The following is a 24858-nucleotide window of genomic DNA, read 5'->3' on the forward strand; positions in this document are numbered from 1 at the left end:
TCAACTTGCTCTCTACTCTCGCTACAGATTACAGTGTCATCTGCAAACATCATAGTCCATAGTGACCCCTCAGACTATGATGTCCTGTTGGCATTTTTACAGCATTTTCCAACATGTACAACATCGGGGAAGTAATGTGGCCAGGAGTCAGTCAGATTTTGCTGTGTAACATGTAAATGGGAATATGAATGAAATGTTCTTTAAACAGATCATTAAAACACCACAGTCAATATACTGTCTTCTTTAGAATAAGGTCAACAGTCGCATTATTGCTCTCCACACTCAGTCATCTGCACTCTCCTTTAAACAATGACTGTAACTTCTATCCATCTTTCCATATTTTTTTTTAAACAACCATCAGTAGCTACCGGTAGTCATCTGTGATAAATAACACTATGGCTTCACAAACACCTTGCTACACCTGTATGATTTTATTATATTTTGCACGGTAAAAGATTCCAGCTGGGTCACTGGGCCTCACTTTTATCTGTCAGGAACCAAACATTCACAGCTGAATATACAGATATTTTTCTAGAGTTACTTAAATACATTTTGATGGCCCTCTCACTCACTGGTTCATTAATCCTACACATAACCGGCTAAATCACATGGAATCATAACACCACTCTACAGCATCAGTAGGAATGCAGAAGGTGTTAACCCTCTGGGGTCCAAGGGCATTTTTTGGACAGTTCACTCGCCTGGCATAAATGTTTTATTATTGCTGTTAACAGCTCTCCCTGCATCCCACAATCAGGTTTTATGTCTCTTTTTTTCAGGACAACCTGTGCTTTCAGAATATATATGTTTTTGTTGTGTTTTATAAGTGTAGTAAAGGTTTACAATCAAAAATAGGCAAGGAAAAAGTAAAGCGAAAAATAATTTTCCACGCATTTATTCAAAACACACAGCAAACTATAATAAACAACTGTTTTGACACTTTATAAAGGTAATTTGAGGTCTTGTGTGAAAGTCTGTACAACAAAAAGGTTCAAACAATAAACACAAATACACATTTTGAACAATATATACAAAATGGTCCTTGCGTTTTGGCGCTATCCTGATAGTTACACACTCTTTGAGCACGTGAGATTGTCACCAGAGGCTCTGTGTGCTCCTGCTTTCACTGATCGCTGTGCATAATGGCGCAGGGCGCACTGAGTATGTACTAACAGTATATACTCATTGGAGCACCCAGGGGGCTATTCAAACAGGCCAACTATTAACATATCACTCCTGAAAATGATCTTTGGCTTTTCACGTGAGAGAAATCTGCCCTACAATTGGATTTTGGAAAACCATGTGACGGTGAACCAATGCCGACTGGACACTCACATTGCGCACGTCATCACACAGCTTCTCTGAGGAGTACAAAGATGGCCGATGGCTGGCTCGAAAGTCAGCAGAGTTAACTTTTCAGCAAAAAAAAGTAAGTTTCTATCTCATATCATTCAAAAGTTATTGATAATTTATTAAAGCTTGGTCTTAGCCGTCTTATACGACGTATACGACATAAGGCTGAAAGGTGTTTTGAATAAAATCAAGAGATGATCATCTGGGTGGCACAGGCCGTCCTACTGCGGCCTTCACCCACTTTGCCTCAAGTTTTGTGCACATAAACAATGTCAAATGTATATGTGTTGTCTTTCATTCTGATGTGTGCCATTATTATGTTCAACTAGTAATAATTGTGGCTTAATTGCTGTATTTTGTCTGAGGTAATTGGAGTGTAAACGTAATTTCGTTGTTGTTGCCCGTGTAATGACAATGACAATAAATCTCATCTCATCATCTCATCTCATCATATTGATCAGTCATTCTTTATTACGAATACTGAGCAATAGTGCTCATGGGCATGAAGACAGTAAAGGCAACAGCAATCTGACACTTGACTCCAATTACCTTGACCTTCACCCAAATGAATGACCTCTAGCTGACCTTGCAAGATAATTCTATGCCCATTTGGTCTGAATCAGTTTGAAAATCGAACTGTTTAGCAATTGCCAAAAAATATTCTTGAAGGGCAATTTCAACCATAATTAACATACCAATGTAGGCAGAAAATCAGCAGCAAAAGGACCTGGGAGAAGTAGCTCAATAATCAGACAGGCAGACATGACCTTGGTTGGCCCCAATGATTGACATCTGGCACATGTGACCTTGCCTGGGTATTTCCAGAAACCACATGCATATATTTGCCAATCCTGAGGTAAATCGAAGTGATAAACCTACAATGTAAATTTTGACCTTTGACCCCAATGACCTTGCATATTCCAGAGACCATTTGCAGTGTGCTATGCTTGTGGCAAACTGGAGTGAAAAACTCTTTGACCCAATGACCCTGACCTAAATGATTGACATTCAGCAAATCTGACTTCACCTGAGTCATTCCAGGACCCACTTCAATATGAGTCATGTTTGATGGACATCAGAGTGAAAACAATTATAATTGTGACCTTTTACCACCACTCCCACCCCCAATGAACTTGCCAAAATAAACCCTTTAAGGGCAATTCTGGGGGTGACTGTAATCCACATGTCACGTTTGGTGGAAATCAGCCAAAAGATGTGGACCTTTGGCCCAATGACCTTGACCTTTGCAAAACAAACCCCTTTGGGACAATTCTGGAGTCAGTCTACATGCATACAGCAAGTCTGGTGGAAATTGGCCGAAGCACCCCAAGGGAGCAGTGGAGCAAGCATAAATTATAGTGTGATGATAAAAGCAGAGCTATGTGAGACAAATCCCTAATGTTACATTTGTGTTGGCGTTCGTGTGTCTCACCACTAGAGGAGGCTTCAGGGAGTAGTTTGGGATGAAATGCTGCTTGTCTGGCTGAAATGAGTGGCCAATGACTCTGACTGTCACACACCAGGGAAGACACAGTGGTCCATCCTTTACATGACAGTTACCCTGAAGCATCAAGAGAAATGATAGGTGGTGGCAATAAAATTTTGCTGCATGAATTTTTATTTTGTTACTTCACATTTGACAGATAAACAAGAACAGTCTCATGCTATTTAAAAAATTTATGTCATCACTTGAGGCAATTTGTCATTTATTGTAGATTGTCCAACAATGTTACCTTGTAGTATGCAAAGCACTCAAGCTGAGCTCCATGAAAGGTATTGAGCTGTTTGGGGTTATAATTCACCCTGAATGAGGTGGTTTTCAGTGGAGCCAGGTCAGAAGATAATGGAGAGACAGAAAACGGGGAGTTGTGGGCAGCAGTCCACATGAGGCTGCAACAGAAAACCAATAAACTCTTCCACTGTGTTAACAGGCCACATTATACTAATATTCAGTAAGCTTATATAAGTTAGTAGGGTTGGGCTTCCAAGTCATAATAATTAAGAGAGTATTCAATGAGAATTTCAATGAATGCCATAATTTATTTACACGCCTTCTCTAAAGCAACCCAGATATAAAAAAAGAAAAAAAAGTACATGCATACTGTTAAGTTCATTAAAGCAAGCTGTCCATGGTGGTGATCAGAAATGAACCACATATTAATGTAGTGAGGGACATTTAAATGGCTCTCAGTGGTGGCCTATATTTATTCAATTAAATAAATGAATATCTCAATAAATAAATAATATCTCAATAACTGAGGTAAATGAAGTCTAAGACATAATTAGTGTCTTGGAAATGTTCATGCATCCATCCCGACTTGTCTGAAGAAAACAGGATGTAAAATGGTTTTCATGTGTTATACTAAATCATTTTGGCTTTTATATTTTTATTACTTTTAATTCATGATGTAGAGATTACTTTTCACTGTGAGTTTGAAGTGCATTATTTCAGAAAATTTTATATAAAATTCCTGAATTTTTATTTTTTGATGTGGAAAAAAAAAAAACAAACGTAGAAGATCAAGGGTGCACTAAATGTTTCACATCACTGTACATATTCCTTCACATTTCTTTATATTTCTTCATGCACAAGGGAGCCAGAGGAGGTGGTGCGTCCGGTCAAGCCTCCGACACTGGCCAGCAGAGGCCAGCAAAGGCCAACTGAGCAGTAACGGTGTACTAGCAAAGGTGACGTAGTCGTAGTGGAGCTCAACTCTTGCTGGCGTTTTAGCATGAACGTTAAAGACTTTAATCATATTGAACATTTTTCCGGGACCATGGGTAAATGCTGGCCTAATTGTGGATTGGCCCTAAAGGTCATAAATGTACAAAGAGGAAATGTATTATTGAACTGTAATAGACATGAAATGAGGTTTTGAATGCCACTTTTTTCCATTCTAGACTCAAATTCAGGAATTACTGGGCTGCTTACCACACCTCTTTTCCAAAGAGAGTGAAAGTATAAGAAATAATCATCCATCTCTCTCCTACTGACCCCATGATGTGTGTTGTACAGAGCAAGCATTGGTTCAGATTTAGACCACCATAACATACAAGTTAAAAAAAAACAAAACAGCCAGGCCTATTTTTTACTGATTCTAGTTGAGTTTCTACATCCACAGACATAGAAATGTGATACTTTGATGATGTTTAACATGACATCCAAGCCATATTTAACTGTTCTCGGCAGATAAGTATGATTTTGGACAATATGACCACTTTGAAAATATATATAAACCATTAATTAATTTATTAAAGCCAAACTTTTTCCTGGAGATCACCTGTCCTGCGTAGTTTCCTCCTTACTTGTTTCATTTCCAGCTATTTAATACAGTCAGGTAGGTTCCATCACACATACCATACCTACTTAATCAGGAGTGGGTGGAACACAGATATAGTAGATGGAAAATATGAACAGCAGGTGACCCATGTATGAGTAGAATCAGTCCCCACTGGTCTAGCTAAATGTGTTTTAGGAATGACAGTAGCACCTGAGTTTCCCACCGGTGTGGTTGGTGATTGAGACAGACTGGGAGGAGGGAGAACACAAAGAAGATGATGTTTTATGCTTAAACAGCAGCTCCGTGGGCATCACAGACACATGTGGAGACAATGAAGAAGAACAGGAAGAAAGTGTGTCCCTGCCCCCCAAACATGACTGGTAATATTCCTCCATTGGTGTGATGGTCAGGACAGCCACACTGCCAGTTCTCTGGTTTGACTGCTATGAAATTACACAGATAATGTGTCAAAGACAGAAAGATGGAGAATTAGAAATGTGATTATGCTGTGCTTCTATAGGAAATTGACAGGGAAGAACATGACGTCTAATATTCACAAGTGATTTCAGGCTCAAGTACAACTCTGGCCATCTTCTACAGTATCTCATTTAGCTACTTTACCTTTTTTATTTCCTGCTGCTCCAACTGCATGCCGTCATCTTGCTGTAAGTCGAGTTGGTCGTGAGTGACTTCACAATGAGACTGAAGCTGGTACAAAATCAAGTGTTCAGGTTTCAGTACAGCTGGTTTCTGGAGCTCTGAGTGACAAGTACCAATCAGGTCAAGAAACACAGGGTCCTACAGGAGAGATGGTAAATTAGGTTGAAAAAAGATATAATGAGATCTTTTAAAACAGATTTTGGTGACTAACTACATCAGTTTTACAAATGTGTAACAATGTATTTAAAAGCTCTTACCCTGTGCAATATGACACATGCAACTTTCCTATAGTGTGCAATGGGGCATGTAGGCCTGTAGACCACCTTCACTGTGATATGATTATATGGGCCCACAGTGCCTCCTGCTGGTTGGATAGTGAACACACTATGCCCACCACAGTCAAGGTCCCACTGGTAGACAGCCTCAGCAGCTGAAGAATTAAGTAACTTCACAGTTCGTACGACCATTCCTCCCTCATCAATACAGCCAAAGTCCACCACAGAGGAAGACAAGGCAATCTTTGGTCCTAGTTTCAAAAACAGTCATAGCAAACTCTGTCAGAAAGGAGGTTACTTCAAAATCAAATTGCAATGTAATTGGCTTGTTTCCACATAGTGTATATACGAGGTCTGTTAGAAAAATATCGGACCTTTTTATTTTTTACAAAAAATAAAAAGGTCCGATATTTTTCTAACAGACTTCGTATGCATAGCCTTGATGTCCATTTATTCATTAATTATATGGATGCCTCCATGATGTCTGAGATAGTCCAAAGCTCCTCCTTCTGCCATTTTGTGTGTGTGCATGTGTGTGTCTGTGTGTGTGTGAGAGAGAGAGAGAGAGAGAGAGAGAGAAATTTGCTTTGAGTGCTTTCAAAAAATTCCGTTTTTGCTGTGGATTTCAAGGAACAGCATGCACTGTATATTTCAGGAAGCAAGCTTTGGCGAGCTTTCAACCTTGGGTTCAGCTGCTTGACTGTTGATGATCAAAGTGCAGTTGGGGAAGTAAAATGAAAGTAGTTCAGTGATTTTAACACATTTTGAATATCAGTTACTTTTTACAGCGATTGTCAGCTCTTGTTTTTGTCTCTAAAACCCCTTTCACACTGGTGCAAACGTAGAGTTGTGTTGTGTTGTATTTAGAGTACACCTGAAATGCACGCATACTCTGCATTTTTCCTGCAAAATCGCGTATCGTGTTCATAGATTTACTTGCAACTGTGTATGTTTGCTTTTAATGTATGCATACTGCCGCATGTAGCTCTTGACGCTATTTCAAACCAATTCATCACTTTTTCAGTTCACTCCTGCCGGCTGTGCAAAACACATCGCTGCACTTGGAAAACAGTGGACTGCATCATGAGGTTTTTACAGTTGCATTACTGCAGCGTATGTAGCCATCACTGTTATTTTCTGTCTCGGTGAAATTGCACTCCGTCCTCAAAACGGTTCATGAAAGCAAACGACACTCGACGTACTGCGACGTACAGCGGGACACACTGCTGTCTCATTATGGCTCGTAACATCAGATCACAAAGTTCAGAGTCTGTTGTGTGCTCCCCGCCAAAAAACAAAACAAAAAAAAGGAAAATATTGCCATTTAAACTCACATACTTAAACATCACCCTTCTTGTTTGGCCATGAGAGAGAGAGAGAGAGAGAGAGAGAGAGAGCACTGTCTCTCTCTCTGCTCTTTTTTTCAAGACCTGCTATTTGTGTTCTCTGGATTTCAAAACAAATCCATTTTATGTTTTTTGATGTGCATTTTAACGGATGGATCCCTGCTTATGCACACGCACTGCAGGCTGTGTAGATCACTTCACCACAGACTTGCGCGGACGTTGGATCACGCCTGCTGTGGGCTTTGTGGATCACATCACCACAGACTTGCGCGGACGTTGGATCACGCGCACTGCGGGTTTTGTAGATCACTTCACCACAGACTCGTGCGCATGCTGGATCACATGTGCTGCGGGCTGTGTGGATCATTGCACCACAGACCCGTGTGCCTGTTGGATCACACGCCCTGCATGGATCATTGCACCACAGATTCCACGCGGCTGTTGGACCACATGGGCTGCATGGATCATTTTACCACAGAGTCACATGCCTGTTGGATAACATGCACTGCGGGCTGCATGGATCACTTCACCACAGACTATCGCGCTATTGGATCACACTCGCTGTGGGCTGCCTGGATCATGCAGTCACACGCACGCTGGTTTGTTACCTGTTCTGAGCATAACTTCCAGTATTGTCTCTGGTACATTTGCAACTACTAACAAACTGAATTTGAGTTTTAACACCACGATCGCTTTTGGAAACATCAAAAGCAACAACAGACCTAAACGATGAGACCACACTTCTATGTTTGAACATCTTGCCCACCTCCTGGAAGCTCTTGTTTACTACACAGCTTCCAGCAAAGAAGCATCCTGAGAGCAACCACAAAGCCAGCTCTCTACCAATCACAACGCTCCGGTCAGGCGGAGGTCTTGGAAAATAAAGTCATGCTGACTTACAGTTTGGTGTGAATACTGATAGAATAACTCCATTAACTCATTGAGTGCCAGCCATTTTCAAAGTTCAGGACATCCCAGTGCCAGGATTTTTCAGCATTTGAGTGTTTTTTCAAGACCCATAGAAAATTGAGTTCTATGTCCATGTCAACAACAAACATACCAAAAGAAACTTCAGACTTTCCTTTATCATCAGAAAAAAACGTTTGTTTGTACTTCTTTCCATTCTTTAGTAACTGTCTGCAGAACATGGGTGGGTATCACTAAAAATGCTGATTTCTGACAAAAAACTGAGAAAATTGGCTTTTTGTGACAAGCAACATTTCAAGGAGAAAATGTCTGATTATAATTGTTTTTGCTTCAGTGACATCTCAAACATTATGAAAAGTGATCCTATTGTATAATGCACATCTTTTCCCTCTGCCTCCCGGGTATCGGACCTTTTTATTTTTTCAAAAACCTGATGGATTTGAATCACGTGTGCTTGCATGAGCCTGTCAATTGCGTCATTTGCTTGTAAGCAGCCTTTGTGTGAGGTGTGTGTCGTGTGCTCGGCGTTTTTTCATTCCAAGGAAAAAGACGGAACGACTGGAGCAGTGCGACTGCATCACAGTTTGACAGACAGCCAGGTGGAAACCAGTCGGATTAGGAGTGGTACAACCGTAAGACTTGCGCACAACGGTGGAGAGTGAGCCACGTTCCGGTCCACACTCACACTGCTACCACCCACAGAATGGGTTCCCTTGTGATTACAACTCTAATTTTTTTACACAAGCTAGATCAGCTGATCCCCCCCCCCCCCCCCCATAAAAAAGTGTAATTGGCGCGATAACGCATCTTTGGCGCTGAGCGTTACGATCTGAAAAGACGCGTTTAAGCATCAATGGCACTCAATGAGTTAATGTTAATTCTGTCATTTGTACAAAGTTAAAATATAACATACGAGGTCTGTTAGAAAAGTTTCTGACCTTTTTATTTTTTTCAAAAACTATATGGATTTGAATCATGTGCGCTTGCATCAATCAATCAATCAATCAACTTTTTTTTTAATATAGCGCCAAATCACAACAAACAGTTGCCCCAAGGCGCCAGCCAAGCTTCGTGCGCATGCGTGAGTTTTTCACGTCTGTCGGTTGCGTCATTCGCCTGTGGGCAGGCTCTGAGTGAGCACTGGTCCACCCCCCTCGTCGGATTTTCATTGTCAGGGAAATGGCTGAGTGACTGCCGCTTTGCTACATGAAAATGTTTTCAGAAACTGTGTGAGACAGCCAGGTGCAAACCATTCGGAAAATTCAGATGGCTTTCGGTGAAGATTCTATCGGCGTCACACAGATTAAGGAGGATTACAACCAGGCACGCCGCGCTTCGAGCGGCCATCGACAGGCTGAAATGACCAGATCATTTCCAAAGTGAAGGCTGTGTTGATCCGGGACGTCGTGTGACTACCAGAGAAATCGCAGAAAATGTGGACATCAGCACTTTTGCGGCACATTCCACTGTTACAGGAGATTTTGTAATGAAAGACGTACAGAGGAATTCGCACGTCGGGACGGAGCCACTCATGGTGCACAACAAAAAACACCTCCGTGTTGGAAGTCTCACAGGACATGTTGTGGCATGCCCAGCTGTTACACAATTTCTTGGATACTCGCTCGACTAAAAAGCCACCGAAAACCGTCTGAATCTTCTGAATGATCAGAATGTTATCTGCACTAGTTGACAAGTTAGAGATGAATGCATCAAATTCATCTAAGAATTCAGAATATGGGCCAGGAGGCCTATATACAGTGACAAAGTAATATGGCTGATTTTTATTCTTCTGACATTGGCAATGCATAATATCCTGAGCGGAGCGGAGAATCAGATGCTCAAACAAGTTATATTTGTGACCCCCAACAGCTAATACGCTAAACCTAGATTTATAAATAAGAGCAACACCCCCGCCTTGCTTCACATCACGAGGGACGTGACTAAATGTATATGCTGGTGGGCAGGCTTCATTTAAGGGGAGGACAGTTGTAGGTTTAAGCCAGGTTTCACATAACCCAATCATATCTAAGTGATGATCAATAATTAAATCATTAATCAACAATGATTTTGAGGACAGTGAACTTATGTTAATGAGACCCAGTCTAAGGACCTCAGTGGGGTTGACAGTTGAACTGTTTGGGTTTAGGGGTGGTTCCAGAGTAGCATATATAAGATGCCAAGAAGTAGGTTTACGTTTGAGACATTCCACGCGCGCTGTAGGTAGCAGACATGAAATCTTTGCTATTACTGGAACAACCACTGGGCCATCCTCAATTTCAACATGATCCAATATAGTAATGGGTATTAAGTTTGCAAAGCATATCCCTCTATGATTTTTATGGACACGTCTACGGGAGCAGGCCACAGTCTCAACTTGTTGAATTTCCCTCCCTGGCAGATAAACTGCACAATCACCATAGTGGATTTTCTGCACTAATTTCCCCGCTAAGCTAATGGATTCTACATCCACATTTGTCATATGCTTTGCAGGGTCTCTAATCACCTGCTCCGTGGCCTGCTGTAGATTTCTAATGTTACCCTCCCTGTAGAGCTCTATCTATGTTCGCAGACAAGATGGCAGTGCCTTCCCCAGTAGGGTGGAGGCCATCCGGCATCAGCAGGCCATGGCGGCCTCAGAACAAAGGCCAGTTATCAATAAAGCTAAAGCCTTGCTGTTGACAAAACTGCACCAGCCACCTATTTAATGATGTCAGCCTGCTAAACGCCTCATCAGTACCCCGGGAGGGGAGGGGACCGACACATCTTTCTGGCAAGGTCACAAGTCCTCTCTATGTCCATTTTTGTGACCTCTGAGTGCTTCATCCTGATATCATTGGTGCCGATGTGAATGACTATGGGACTATATCTCATGTCATGTTCCTTCATCTGTCTTCCCTTCTGCAGCGTCAGCACCCTAAGATGGGATGTAGTGTCGGGAGCTCTGGCCCCAGGAATACATTTAACGTCAGCCGATGTCTGTAACCTGACTTTGTGGATGATAGAATCCCCTATCATTAAAGTCCGATGTTTCGGCCTAGAGATAGGAATGGAAGTCACTTGTGGGCTCGGAGAATTCACATCAGGTAAATCCAAGGGGGAGAACCAATTCACAGTTCGCAGTGGCGAGTGTGATCGGGGTGCCACAACCGGGCACCAAGCCCTACGGGGCTTCCTCCGCCTCACCACAGCCGGCCGTTCTAGGCTGACGCTAATGGGCTCGCTAGCCGGCCCATCACAAACCTCATCTGGAGTGCCCGTAACATCTAACTCCACTGCGCTAAGAAGCTGCTCTAACTTACGGACACGGCTCTCTAAGAGAGCCACCCTATCTTCCAACATCACATAGGATTTATGGAGGGTGTGAAGTACGTAAAGTAGTGTACTTTGTGCACTAGGAAATTCAAGAGTATAGCCAAGCAAGCACAAGCTAACCATTAATGGATAAGCTAACCACTCCTAAGACTCACACAGACGCAAATAAATGAACAGTATATATACCACTCATATATATATATATACCACTAAGATTAACACAAGAGTAAAGTACTAAGCTAAAGTTCACAACAGTTACACTAACAGTTAACTAACAGAAGTACATAAAAAAAATGAAATGAAAAAATGAAAACAAGGGTCCGAAGTCGCTAACGCAAGCTTACCGCTAGCGAAAATGCTAGCCGCTCCTAAGATTTAGACAGGAGTAAAATAATTACTTAAAATTCACAGCAGTTTGACTGAAAAACTAGCAGAAGTATTAACCAGGTAAAAAGAACCAGCTCTAATAATAACAACAGGTGGGAAGGGAGGAGTCGACCTAGCTAGTGAAAGCTAAACGCTAGCGAATGCTAACTGCTAGCGAATTACAACAGGACTACAGTTAAATAACGTTCTGAGTAGATACACTTAATAACCAGAAGAGTGCTAAACAGAAATAAAAGAAACGTATACAACCGTGTGAAGTTCAGAATAGCATCACAACAACAAGCAATTCATTGGAAACGGATTGTTTTCAGATGATTTTTCGTGCGAGAATTTTTTGTACCGAGTTTCAGGTTAATCACACGTCCTGCATCGTGTAGTGTACATGGAGTAACAAGCTGCGTTTAACATCTCACAACCACCTCCTGATCGCCGATCGTATGGTCGAATGAAAATCAAACCTATTTGATATTATTCTGGTTGGCCGTCGTGAGGGTATCCTGCTGCTGAAGAGCTACAAGCATCCAACTGCTCGCACTGTGCATGTGCAAACACCTCAGAGCTGTCCTGTAATGTTTTTTTGTTTTGTTTTTAAACTTTGATGTCTCCCATTGAGAGTTTTTGTAAATTCAATTTGAAAAAAAAGCTTACGTTTTGCTTTTGGAAACACGAGTTCGACATGTGGTTTTTGAACGTACAATGTGTGTGAGAACATAAATCGGGCGCTCTGAACTTTTACAACGTGCACCTCTGTGGTACAGTTTGAACTGAAACCGAGTACAGTGATTAAAATATCATACAGTGTCTGCTCAGCTTCAGGACAAATACTGCCATGAACTGCCATGAACACTACTGGCCAGTAGATGGCAGTAGAGACCTTGAAAACTTGCCAAAACAAAATTCCAGATAATCCATGTCTGCTTCATTTAAGATGTGTGGAATTTAACAAACGCAAATACAATAACAACATCTATAAACCCAAAGAATATATTCACGAGAGTTTTAGGCACTAGAGTTTAATGCTGTTGTCCATGGAGCCTGAACAGAGTGTCTGAAATGCATTTGAACTGCCGTGAATGTACTGAGATTACCCTATCCTACCCACAATGCACTGCTGGGCACAACATGTGCTCACTAAAACCTTAAAAATTAGCACATTACTTTAAAACTAAAACATATATCTGATATTTTCACTTTATAAAACTTCAGACATGACAGTAATTTTAAATAACTTGTCCAAAATTAGTTTGGTTAAAATTTGAACCATAAGTTAAAAATGTATGCCTCTGGATGACTTGGGTGATATTGCCCATGTATCAGTATGGTGTTAAAGGAAATAATTTATCAGACTGTAATAAAATTAGAGTTCAACATGCCACTGATAATGTATGGAAATATAAAGATCCTTTATGATGACATAGAAAGGGTCTGATAGGGATGTGTGTATTGGTGCTGGAGCTGTAAAGTAAATTGAAGAAATGAGGCACACCCTGGTATTTGCAAGAGGAACATGCCTTAATGGAGGAAAAAAGGCTTTGTTGCACCTTTTGGTTGTCTGGGGATGAAATCCCATCTGTCCCCAGCTGGTGCTAGCTAGCTTGTATATTTGTGTTTGTGTGTCCCCTACCTACACAGTTTCCAGTGAGTTTGAGCAAGCTTTTGTTGAGACTCCCTTTGCATTTTACAGACACATATTCAACAGACACTGTATCGACAACTGCAGGTGTAAAGGTGACTGTAACATGCAGTGATCCACCAGCTGCCACTTTGCCCTTGATGACATCACACTTGAACTCTGATCCCAACAAGGGCATACCACCAGACAGTCGGGACAGAGAGAAAGATCCCATTACCTGTTGGAAAGTGAGGGAAAGAGAGATTATGAGCAAAGAAGAAGAAAGAACATGAACATTTGTATAATTGTATGGAGTACTCACAGGTGAAGGGTTGAAAATCTCAAAGTGCTTTTCCAAAGTATAGCCAACTGCCACAGAGCCAAAGTCCAACACTGGACTTCCCTGCTGTTTCTTCTCATTGCTCTCCAGAATTCTCATCTGTATATATGGGTACTTGGCTGATAAAGATAATAAATGGGGAATCGCAATTTCAATGAGGAGGAATATTGTCCCATTTAACATAAATAGTTGACCATAAAGTTCCTTTCATATTGAATTGTATGGTAATATTCATATTGTTTTTCAGTTGGGCACCGTAGTCTCATTTGAGGGCAGGTGCGCAACAGGTACCAACATCATAGTCAATGGTCAGATGCACAATTATTCTACATCCCGGGACAGCTCTTGACTGTTCCCATCAGAAACATGGCAATTTCTCTGACTGTTTGGGTAAAATACACACAAAGTGAAAATGCAAAGAAAAAGTGACGATGCGGTGGCAAGTGGACATGTGTTGTGGTTTGTTTATGACCCAGAGTTCAAACATGATGAGGCTGTTGTGCAGGCGAGAGAACACAGCTACTCTGGCTAGGATTGTAGGCTAAAACTTCCCGACCCAACCTCGCCCATTTGCCTTTTCTTCCCTTCTCCACTGTGAAGTGAAAAAAAAAACTGCACTTTTCATGACTACTTCGGTGACGGCAGCTGAAAATAAAACAGTACACCATTTTTCTGGTAAAAGTGGTGGTATTTGCAGGGAGAGACTAATCCCTGGGCAGAGTGTCGGAGGGTCTGCACAAACCATTCGGAGGAGGTGGGTTTCAGCGGAAACCATTTTAAACCGGCATGTCTTCAACTGGCACGTCTTAAACCGGCATGCCCGCTAGGTAGTGGCGAGTATGCTTTTAAGCTTTCCAAGCCGGGCCAAAAGGTTTGTGCTGAAACTCCTACACTCTGTCCAGGGATTAGTCTCTCCCGGGTTTGTGCAGGCTGTCTTCGGATATGGTCAAATCCTGCGATATCACACAGGGATTCAAAAGAGACTGCACTGCCCTATTCTTATCATGGACAAAGTTAAATAGTCTTTATCAGGTATTTCATAAAGTTTTACACATTTGTGGCTCATTACATATAAACTAAAGTGTTACAAATATTTTTTTTATTTTAAATGGTAAATGGTAACTGGACTGCATTTATATAGCGCTTTTCCATCTGCATCAGACGCTCAAAGCGCTTTACAATTATGCCTCACATTCACCCCGATGTCAGGGTGCTGCCATACAAGGCGCTCACTACACACCGGGAGCAATAGGGGATTAAAGGCCTTGCCCAAGGGCCCTTAGTGATTTTCCAGTCAGGCGGGGATTTGAACCCATGATCTTCTGGACTCAAGCCCAACACCTTAACCACTAGACCATCACCTCCCCTCCACTAGACCATCACCTCCCCTTTTATTTTTAATCTTATTTTAACTTTGATGATTATGGCCTACTGCTAAAAAAAAACATTTAATATTTCATTTCAAGTCACTATTTAGGCAGTATAAATACATAAATCTCTCAGTCTGGTTCTGTACACACAACCACAGTTATGAGCAAGACTGCTGACTTGACAGTTCCCCAGAAGACATTCATTGGCACGATCTACAAGGAGGGTAAGCCACAGAAGGTCATTACTAAAAGGTTGGCTCTTCACAGAGTGCTGTATAAAAGTATATTCATGGAAAGTTGACTGGAAGGGAAAACTATGGTCAGAAAAGATGCACAAGCAACAGGGATGATTGCGGTCTCGAGACAACAATTCTCAAGCCAAGCCAATTCAAGAACTTGGGGGAACTTCACAAGGATCAGACTGAGGATGGAGTCAGTGCAGTCCATCAAGCCACCACCCCTAGACATGCCCAAGAAATGGCCACTCCCGAACCAGAGACAATGTCAGAAGCATCTGACCTGGGCAAAGGACACACAAAAAAAGAACTGGACCCATGCTCTGTGGTCCAAAGTCAACTTTTTAGATTAAAGTTATCATTTCATTTGGAAATTAAGATCCCACAGTCTAGAAGAAGAGTGGAGAGGAAGGGAATCCAAGGTGCTTGAAGTCCGCTGTAAAGTTTCCACAGTCAGTGATGATTTGGTGATATGTCATCTGCTGGTGTTGGTCCACTGTGTTTTAACACATTCAAAGTACAGATACAGAGATACAGATACATATTCTTTATTGTCATTGTAACAAGGACAACAAAAGGTAAGGTGCAAGCCATTCAGTGAAAATATAAACTTGAGTAAACCACTCACAGACTTGAAAGGTCTGGAGAAGAAAAGAAAAATAAGCATAAATTTGAACCAAATGAAAGAGGTATTTCCAGAGTGCAAATTAAAAAAGAAAAAATAAGAACGTAGCAGCAAAAAAGAGATTGCGTATAAAAAAGATAAAAGTATGTACAGAAGTGTGGATATTTCAGTGGCAGTGGATAACATAAAGAAACATTGCACTCCTTTCAAGTGTGGCATGTGACCTGGCTATTTGGTTCCAGGGGCATTCAAAGCTCTAACAGCAGTTGGGTAGAAACTGTTTTTCAATCTATTTGTACTCGCTTTAATGGTCCTGTACCTTCTGCCTGATGGCAGTAGCTCAAACAGAGAGTGGCTCTTAGCGAAAGAGAAACCACATACAGAGGCAGTATGTGATGATGTTCTTCATAGAAGAGCTGTAAAAAGGCACAAAGAATGTCTGCTTTATGTTATTTTTCCTGAGGATTCTCAGAAAGTGGAGTCTTTGCTGTGTCTTTTTTACCAAGTTTGTTTGTGGTGTTTCTGTCCCAGGTCAGTTTCTCATCTATGTGAACTCTCAGGAAACGGATGTCCCTAAACCTTTCCACACAGATCACCCCAATGATAATGGGCTGAATGTCTGTTTTGTTTCTCCTGAAGTCTATGATTACCGCCTTGGTTTTAGACGTGTTCAGGGGCAGGTTATTTTCTCTACACCTCACTGTCAGCTGTTACACCTCATCCTAGTAGCCGGACTCATCTACTCCACTGATACAGCCTATCCGCATACTTAATGAAGGTGTTGCTGGTGTGGATAGGGGTGCAGTCAGAGGTGTAGAGGATGAAGAGCAGCGGGCTCAGCATGCAGCCTTGAGGGGAACCAGTGCTGAGTGTGAGAGCTGTGTATATGTGAGGGCCAATCCTGACTCTCTGTCAGCGATCTGACAGAAAGTTTTTATATTAATCCAAAGACGTGGAATGAGGCAGACGAGGTTCACCGGTTTCCTCACAAGGCCATGGGGGAGGACGATGTTAAATGCTGAGCTACAGTCCATGAAAAGAAGACGGGCGTAGTTACCCTGTTGCCCCAGGTGGGTCAGCGTTGTGTGGAGGGCAGCGGTCACAGTATCCTCTGTTGACCTGTTGGCCTTGTAAGCGAATTGGTATGGGTCTTGAGTGGGTGTTATGATGTGACATCTAACCAGTTTTTCAAAACACTTCATCACCACCAGTGTGAGTGCAACAGGCTGGTAGTCACTGAGGCTGGTTATGGGTGATTTCTTGGTTAGGGAAACTGTGGTGGAGGTCTTCAGGCATGATGGGACAGCAGAGGATTTCAAGATGAGGAGGCTTGAAAGGTTCCTTACAGTTCCAGGCAGTTAATAAACAGCAACAGTAATCAAAACATCAGGCAAAAGGCAAGGTCCAAAAAACAGGCATATAGTTCCCAAAACACAGCAGAGCAATCAAGACAAGGACTCTGAAGAAAGACTGGAAGCGAAGGCAATAAAGCACAACCATCTGGCAGAGATGAGAGGTAAAAGAGAGGCTTAAATGCATGCAGTGATGAGTAGGAGATGAGAGACAGGTGTAAGATCAAGAAAGATCCAGAGCTGGGTGTGGAAAACAAGAGGGAACACAGCATTATGCAGGATGGTATCCGTTATCGACTGTCAAAGTTTGATCCAGATCTGATCCAAATTACAGATTTTGTGGCCAGTTAAATTTAACATTGAAAACCCCATCTGATCAATATTTTACATTATATCTTAATCAAACATACCCCAATCACACTCATATTTGAAAGTAAGGTGCAGACTGGCATTCCCTATCACCTGACAATGGACTACTACTACTCCAGATCTGTGCCGAACAGGAACTCTTGATCACCAATACCGTGTTCTGTCTCCCGACCCAAAATCGGACGTGATGGATGCACCCTCGCTCCAAGCATTGGCATCTAATCGACTCCGTCTTGGTCAGTAGGTGGGGCAGGCAGGATATGTGTGTGACCAAATCTATGTGCAGTGCAGAATGCTAGACAGATCATCACCTCATAGTCTCCAAGCTCAACATCCGAATCCAACCCAAGAGACGCCCGCAAGGCCACAAAGCTCCAAGACGACTAAATGTCACAAAGTTGAAGAAAAACAACATCAAGGAGTCTTTTGTGGAGACACTGAAAGAATGTCTGGAATCCACCATCCTGGATAACCAGGATGTGGAAGAGGACTGGAAGGCTCTCAGGGAGCTGATCTACAACATAGCTACAGAGACCCTCGGGCCTGCAACCAGAAAACACAAGAACTGGTTTGACGAAAACTGCAATGAGATTCAGCAGCTCCTGGATGAGAACAGCATGTTGAACAGCATACGCAGAACTGTTCAACAGAAATTCCGCCATATGCAGTCCACATGGCTGAACAACAAAGCCAATGAGATCCAGGGATACACTGACAGGCACAACATGACAAACATCTATGCTTCCTTGAAGGAAGTGTACAGTCCAACATCATCAGGATCAGCGCCCCACCTCAGTGCAGATGGGAACACTTTGATTACTGATGAAGAGATCTTCAATCGGTGGGTGGAGCACTTCCACAGCATCCTCAATCGCCCCATCCTTCAGCAATGAAGCCAACAGTCATCTCCCTCAAACACCCATGAATGACACACTGGATGCCTCCCCCCAATGTTACTTGAGACCAAGGCAGCAATTCGTCAGCTTTGTATTGGCAAAGCTCCAGGTGCTGACTCCATCCTGGCTGAGGTCTATAAGGAAGATGGCACGGTCTTGACTGAAAAACTTCATCAGGTGTTTCTGCTCATGTGGCATCAAGAAACCATCCCGCAGGAGTTCAAAGATGCTTCCATCGTACACCTGTATAAGAGGAAGGGAAACCAGGCAAAATACTTACCAGGATCCTGCTCAACCGTCTCACAGCACATCTTGATCAGGCACTCCTGCCAGAGAGTCAGTGTGGATTCCAGAAAGAGCGCAGAGCAGTCTGCATGGTGTTTGCTGCCAGGCACCTGCAAGAGAAGTGTCAGGAACAGAACTCTGACCTATTCTCCACCTACGTTGACCTGACCAAGGCCTTTAATATTGTTAGTAGGGAAGGTCGTTGGAAGATCATGGCCAAGTACGGATGCCCACAGAAGTTCATCTCCATGGTGAGACAATTCCATAATGCAATGCAGGCAAGAGTCCAGGACAAGAGTGAGACATTTGAGCCATTTTCAGTCTCCAATGGTGTCAAACAGGGCTGTGTATTTGCACCGTCACTCTTCAGCATATTTTCTGCAATGCTGACAGATGCCTTCAGAGATGGTGATGTTGGAATCGGTTTCAAGTACCACAGAGATGGCAAGCTCTTCAACCTCAGGAGGCTTCAAGCCAAAACCAAGGTCTTGACAGACATCATCAGGGACTCAGTGCCCTCAATGCTGGCTCTGAAGCTGATATGCAAGACAGCGTCGACAAGTTTTCATTGGCCTGCACCAACTTTGGCCTTGCCATCAACACAAAGAAGACTGACGTTCTGCATCAACCAGCCCCTTGGAAACCCTACATCAAGCCCAACATCATAGTCAATGTTGAGAAGCTCAACGTTGTGAACAAGTTCACCTACCTTGGCAGCACACTATCCCAAGCAATCACCACTGACGATAAGGTGAGTGCCAGAATCACAAAGGCCAGTGCTACCTTTGGCAGACTACATGCCAGCATCTGGAACAGAAATGTCATCAGTTTACAGACAAAGCTGAAGGTCTACAGAGCAGTAGTGCTTCCCACACTGCTTTATGCTAGCAAGATGTGGACAGTGTACCAACGCCATGCCAGAAAGTTGAACCACTTCCACACAACATGCCTCAGGAAAGTCCTTAACATCAAGTGGCAAGACAGGATTCCAGACGCCAAGGTACTCACGCAAGGAAACATGCCCAGCATCTACACCATCTTGATGCAAACACAGTTGTGCTGGACTGGTCACATAGCCCACATGCCAGACAATCGGCTGCCAAAGAGACTGTTCTAGGGTGAGCTCCAGCATGGCAAGCGTTCCCAAGGAGGACAGAAGAAACACATTAAGGACACTTTGAAAGCATCACTGAATGCTTTGATATCAGCCCTGACTCCTGGAAGGTGACCACCATGGACTAAGGCAGATGGCGCTCCTCAGTCCACAAAGGTGCCCAGCTGCATGAGACCAAGAGGACTGCTGCAGCAAGCCAGGAAAGATGGAGCCAGCAAGCCTCCTACTGTTTCCCTCATCCTATGCCCCCAGTGCCCCCATATGTTCTGTGTGCAGATTGGTCTCATCAGCCATCTGCATACTCACAGATAGGCCCATCCCCTCACAAACTATGGATGATATAGCGGTCCTCATCAGAAATGATGGGCAATACACATCGCCTGACAAAGTTTGATCGGGATCTGATCCGGATTGTGGATTTTGTGGATATTTGAATTTAATATTGAAAAGCTCATTTGATGTACATTTTGCATTATATCTCAATCAAAAGGGCCTCAATCACTCTCATTTGTGACAATGAGGTGCAAATTGGCTCTGACAATACATAGACTAAGTTTGAGCCACATCTACTCTGTATTGCAGATTTAGCAGAAATTTGTCAGTGATGTGGAAACTGTGATGGCTGAAAGAAGGCGCAACAATTTTTCATTTTGACAACACTTCGGCGTGCCACTTAATTTCCATTTTTCACACAACCCACAGACCGTTTCTGATAGCTTGGCCCATCCATTAACCTCACAGGAGTTCTGACAGGAAAAACACCACAGGGGGTTGAGACAGCTTGTCGTATGCAAAGCAGGAATACACATTACCAATTACCCAAGCAGGGGCCGTCACAGGAAACAGCAATATCTGAGAGAGATTGTTATATGCATAGCAGGAATACACATCTGGGCATATTGTCACATATCAAACAGGAAACACACTCGGTATGGTGAATTATGTCCATTGCATATTGAATGCCCGTCACATATGTCCCCCCCCCACCCCAGAATTCAGCATAATGAAAAGAATAAATATAGCGTGGGCAGGCGAATGATCCGGCTGCAACGGCTCCTCCACACCGACGTGTCAGAGGCACCATAGGCTAAGGGAACCATAGGCCTCCCTTGTAGGGGTCTGGATCAAGTAGGGGGTGCCCCTGTGGTGATGGATGAGTAAGCTTCGTAGTTCTGTCCAGATCCAGGTGGGCTGGTTGAGGCAGTCCACTGAAACGTGCTCAGCTTTACCGCCTATGTCGACCACAAACTTTTTGTCCATCGTTTTCAGCACCCAAAATGGGCCGTCGTATGGGGGCTGCAGCGATCCCCTGTGAGTATTATGGTGAATAAAGATGTATTCCGCTGACTGCAGGTGTGAAGGAGTGTAGGAAAATCGAAGGCCATGCTGTGAACTAGGCATGGGCGCGAAGAGCTTAACCTTGACCTGAAGCTTGTTCTATTGGTGGGCAGTTGACCAAGGGGTGGTGGTGTCAGGAATGAAATCTCCTGGGACACGCAGTGGTTGGCCATGGCTGTCCTGTGAAGATGTTACAGAGTAGTGGTGCCGCCCTCAGCAAAAGCAATGTCTCTCAACTGTAATCCAGTGGCCACAGACCTGAATGACTGCACCTCTGGGTCGGTGGGCTAATCAGCCACCATGAGGGTGTAGCCAAGGCCAAGGTGGACAGTGGCTGAAAAGCTCGGAGGAGGCAGTCCGCGACAAAGTTTGTCATGCCCTTAACACGCTGTATGTCTGTGGTGAACTCTGAGGTATAAACGAGCTGTTGCTGTTGGTGGTCAGACCAGGGTTTAGACACTTTAGCCATGGCAAAAGTCAGCAGTTTGTGGTCGACGAAAGCTGATCCTGGTCAAAAGTGCTATACTTGCACTCACTAGGGCATAAATGCTAACTAAAGAAAAGGAGCGGCTGCCAGGCACCATTCACCCACTGTTGGTGCACTGCACCCACAGCGCGGTCCGATGCAACCATGGTGATGGCTATGGGGCATTCAGCAATGGGTGAGCCAGCATTGTTGCAGCTGTTAAGGCATCTTTGGCGTCCATGAATGCTGTGTCTCTCTCAGTGGACCAGTCCACCAAGTGCTTGAGCATGTGTATAATCATGGCGGCCTTGGGAATTAAGGGGTGGTAAAAGTTCACCATTCCCAAAAACACCTGCAGGGCCTGTACCATGCCGTGTAAAGGTTAAGAGGGCATCCACCTTAGACGGGAGTGGCACAGCGCCATCCTTTGTGACTCTGTGTCCCAGGAGGTCAACCCAAAATGGCACTTTTTCAGGGTTGATGATTCAAACAGTATCCGCAGGTGGGACAAGCGTTCCATTTGGGAGGAACTGGCCACAAGGATGTCATCCAGGTACAGTAGTGTTCAGAATAGTAGTGCTATGTGACTAAAAAGATTAATCCAGGTTTTGAGTATATTTCTTACTGTTACACGGGAAACAGGGTACCAGTAGATTCAGTAGATTCTCACAAATCCAACAAGACCAAGCATTCATGATATGCACACACTTAAGGCTATGAAATTGGGCTATTAGTAAAAAAAAAGTAGAAAAGGGGGTGTTCACAATAATAGTAGCATCTGCTGTTGACGCTACAAACTCAAAACTATTATGTTCAAACAGCTTTTTTAGCAATCCTGTGAATCACTAAAGTAGTATTTAGTTGTATAACCACAGTTTTTCATGATTTCTTCACATCTGCAAGGCATTAATTTTGTTGGTTTGGAACCAAGATTTTGCTTGTTTACTAGTGTGCTTGGGGTCATTGTCTTGTTGAAACACCCATTTCAAGGGCATGTCCTCTTCAAGTATTCTGATATATCCAAACTGATCCATGATACCTGGTATGCGATATATAGGCCCAAAAACCATAGTAGGAGAAACATGCCCATATCATGATGCTTGCACCACCATGCTTCACTGTCTTCATTGTGAACTGTGGCTTGAATTCAGAGTTTGGGGGTCGTCTCACAAACTGTCTGCGGCCCTTGGACCCAAAAAGAACAATTTTACTCTCATCAGTCCACAAAATATTCCTCCATTTCGCTTTAGGTCAGTTGATCTTTGGCAAATTGTAACCTCTTCTGCACGTCTTTTATTTAACAGAGGGCCTTTGCAGGGGATTCTTGCACATAAATTAGCTTCACACAGGCGTCTTTTAACTGTCACAGCCTTTAGAGGTAACTCCAGACTGTCTTTGGTCATCCTGGAGCTGATCAGTGGGTGAGCCTTTGCCATTCTGGTTATTCTTCTATCCATTTTGATGGTTGTTTTCCGCTTTTTTCCACGCGTCTCTGTTTTTTTTGTTTTTTTTTAAATCCATTTTAAAGCATTGGAGATCATTGTAGATGAACAGCCTATAATTTTTTGCACCTGCGTATAAGTTTTCCCCTCTCCAGTCAACTTTTTAATCAAACTACACTGTTCTTCTGAACAATGTCTTGAACATCCCATTTTCCTCAGGCTTTCAAAGAGAAAACCATGTTCAACAGGTGCTGGCTTCATCCTTAAATATGGGACACCTGATTCACACCTGTTTGTTCCACAAAATTGACGAACTCACTGACTGAATGCCACACTACTATTATTGTGAACACCTCCTTTTCTACTTTTTTGTTTACTAATAGACCAATTTCATAGCCTTAAGAGTGTGCATATCATGAATGCTTGGTCTTGTTGGATTTGTGAGAATCTACTGAATCTACTGGTACCTTGTTTCCCATGTAACATGGGAAGGGCATGAAGGGCACAAAGTCCATGAAGGGCACAAAGTCCATGAAGCACTGGAAGGACTGAGTGGCACTCTTAAGGCCAAACGGCATCTTCAGGAACTCAGAGTCCAAAAGGGGTGCCCACCGCTGTTTTGGGGATGTCCAGCGGGTGTTCCGGCACTTGGTGTTATCCACAGACAAGATCCACCTTTGAGAAGATGACCATACCCACCAGGTGCACTGAAAAATCTTGGATGTGGGGTACTGGGCACTGGGTCAGTGCAGGAAATTCTTCGAGCAGGTGGTGAAACACATCAGCCTGTGACAGCACACTGGACAGTCAGATGGAGTCCACGCCACTGAGGGTACAGCTGTATGAACAAAAAGTGGTGGCATCAATCAAGCACCAGTTTTTGACATGCACCACTAGTCCATAAGCACACAGAAAATTTGTCCACAGGGGAAGGACATCGACTTTAGCTGTGATGAAGTCCCAGCTAAATCTCTGCCCCCAAAACACAAGTCCATGTTGAGTGCCATAATTGCATATGGGGCTGCCACTGGCCGGTGCGAGGGGAAGCAAACCCATCCGCCAGGATGTCTAGTCTAGAAGCGGGCAGAATGCTCCTCTGTGCACCAATGTCAACCAGGAAATGATGGCTGAAGATGGTGTCTTGGATGAACAGTAGCCTATTGGTATGACTGATGGTCATGACCACTACTGAGTGCCGCCCCTGATGTTTCCCTTTCCGTTGAAAGTGCAGGGTGGGGAGCACCGCTTGGCTCTGGATCCAAATTTAGCATGGTACAAACACAAGCCAGATTTAGGATGCTGCCGAGTTGAAACAGGTGCCGTTGTCATCAGCGCTGCATCACCCATTAGCGGTGCAGGTGTGTGACAAGTGTGGGCTGGACAGTCGTGGGCGGTGTGGGCAAGGATGAGTGCCACAGCAGCCATGCCGTGGTGTTGACCAGCCAGAAAAAAACTTGTCTGCGTCATTTGCTAGCGCAGGGCAGTCCATGACGGTGTTGGCCAAAGTCGCACGCACCTAAAGGGGGAGTTGCCGCAAGAAGAGGTGGACGAAAAGGAAAGCACGAAGAGGCCTGTGTTCCTCAGGAGCTGTAACATTCTGTCCATAAGCTCACAGGGTTTGCTGTCCCCCAAGCCATGGAGAGAAAAAAGCCTGCTAGCCCTCTCAGCATCAAAAAGTTCAAATGTCTTTAAAAGGTGAGCCTTGAGAGCTGCGTATTTATTCCTTGCAGGGGGATTTGGCAGGAGACTAACCAGCCTCATTGCTGTGCAGCTGCTGAGGGCTGACATGACATAATAGTATTTTGTGTCATCCACGGTGATCTCTTGCAGCACAAACTGCACCTTCATTTGTTCAAACCAAGCTGAAGCCGA

At 43.5% G+C, this 24858-nt stretch overlaps 1 protein-coding gene across 1 annotated transcript in view; it reads right to left on the reverse strand.

Annotated features, from left to right (window-relative positions):
* cfap65 (cilia and flagella associated protein 65) overlaps nt 1–24858 on the reverse strand; it is a 106644-nt gene that overhangs the window by 45142 nt on the left and 36644 nt on the right. Inside the window, exons 7-13 of the mRNA XM_034186548.1 lie at nt 13476–13612; nt 13166–13391; nt 5552–5820; nt 5256–5432; nt 4845–5077; nt 3087–3243; nt 2786–2914 (exon numbers count right to left, since the gene is read on the reverse strand). Of these exons, the coding sequence (XP_034042439.1) occupies nt 2786–2914; nt 3087–3243; nt 4845–5077; nt 5256–5432; nt 5552–5820; nt 13166–13391; nt 13476–13612 (1328 nt within the window). The remainder of the gene's footprint in view (nt 1–2785; nt 2915–3086; nt 3244–4844; nt 5078–5255; nt 5433–5551; nt 5821–13165; nt 13392–13475; nt 13613–24858) is intronic.

Source organism: Thalassophryne amazonica, chromosome 14 (genome assembly GCF_902500255.1).
Source record: "Thalassophryne amazonica chromosome 14, fThaAma1.1, whole genome shotgun sequence".
Taxonomy (NCBI): domain Eukaryota; kingdom Metazoa; phylum Chordata; class Actinopteri; order Batrachoidiformes; family Batrachoididae; genus Thalassophryne; species Thalassophryne amazonica.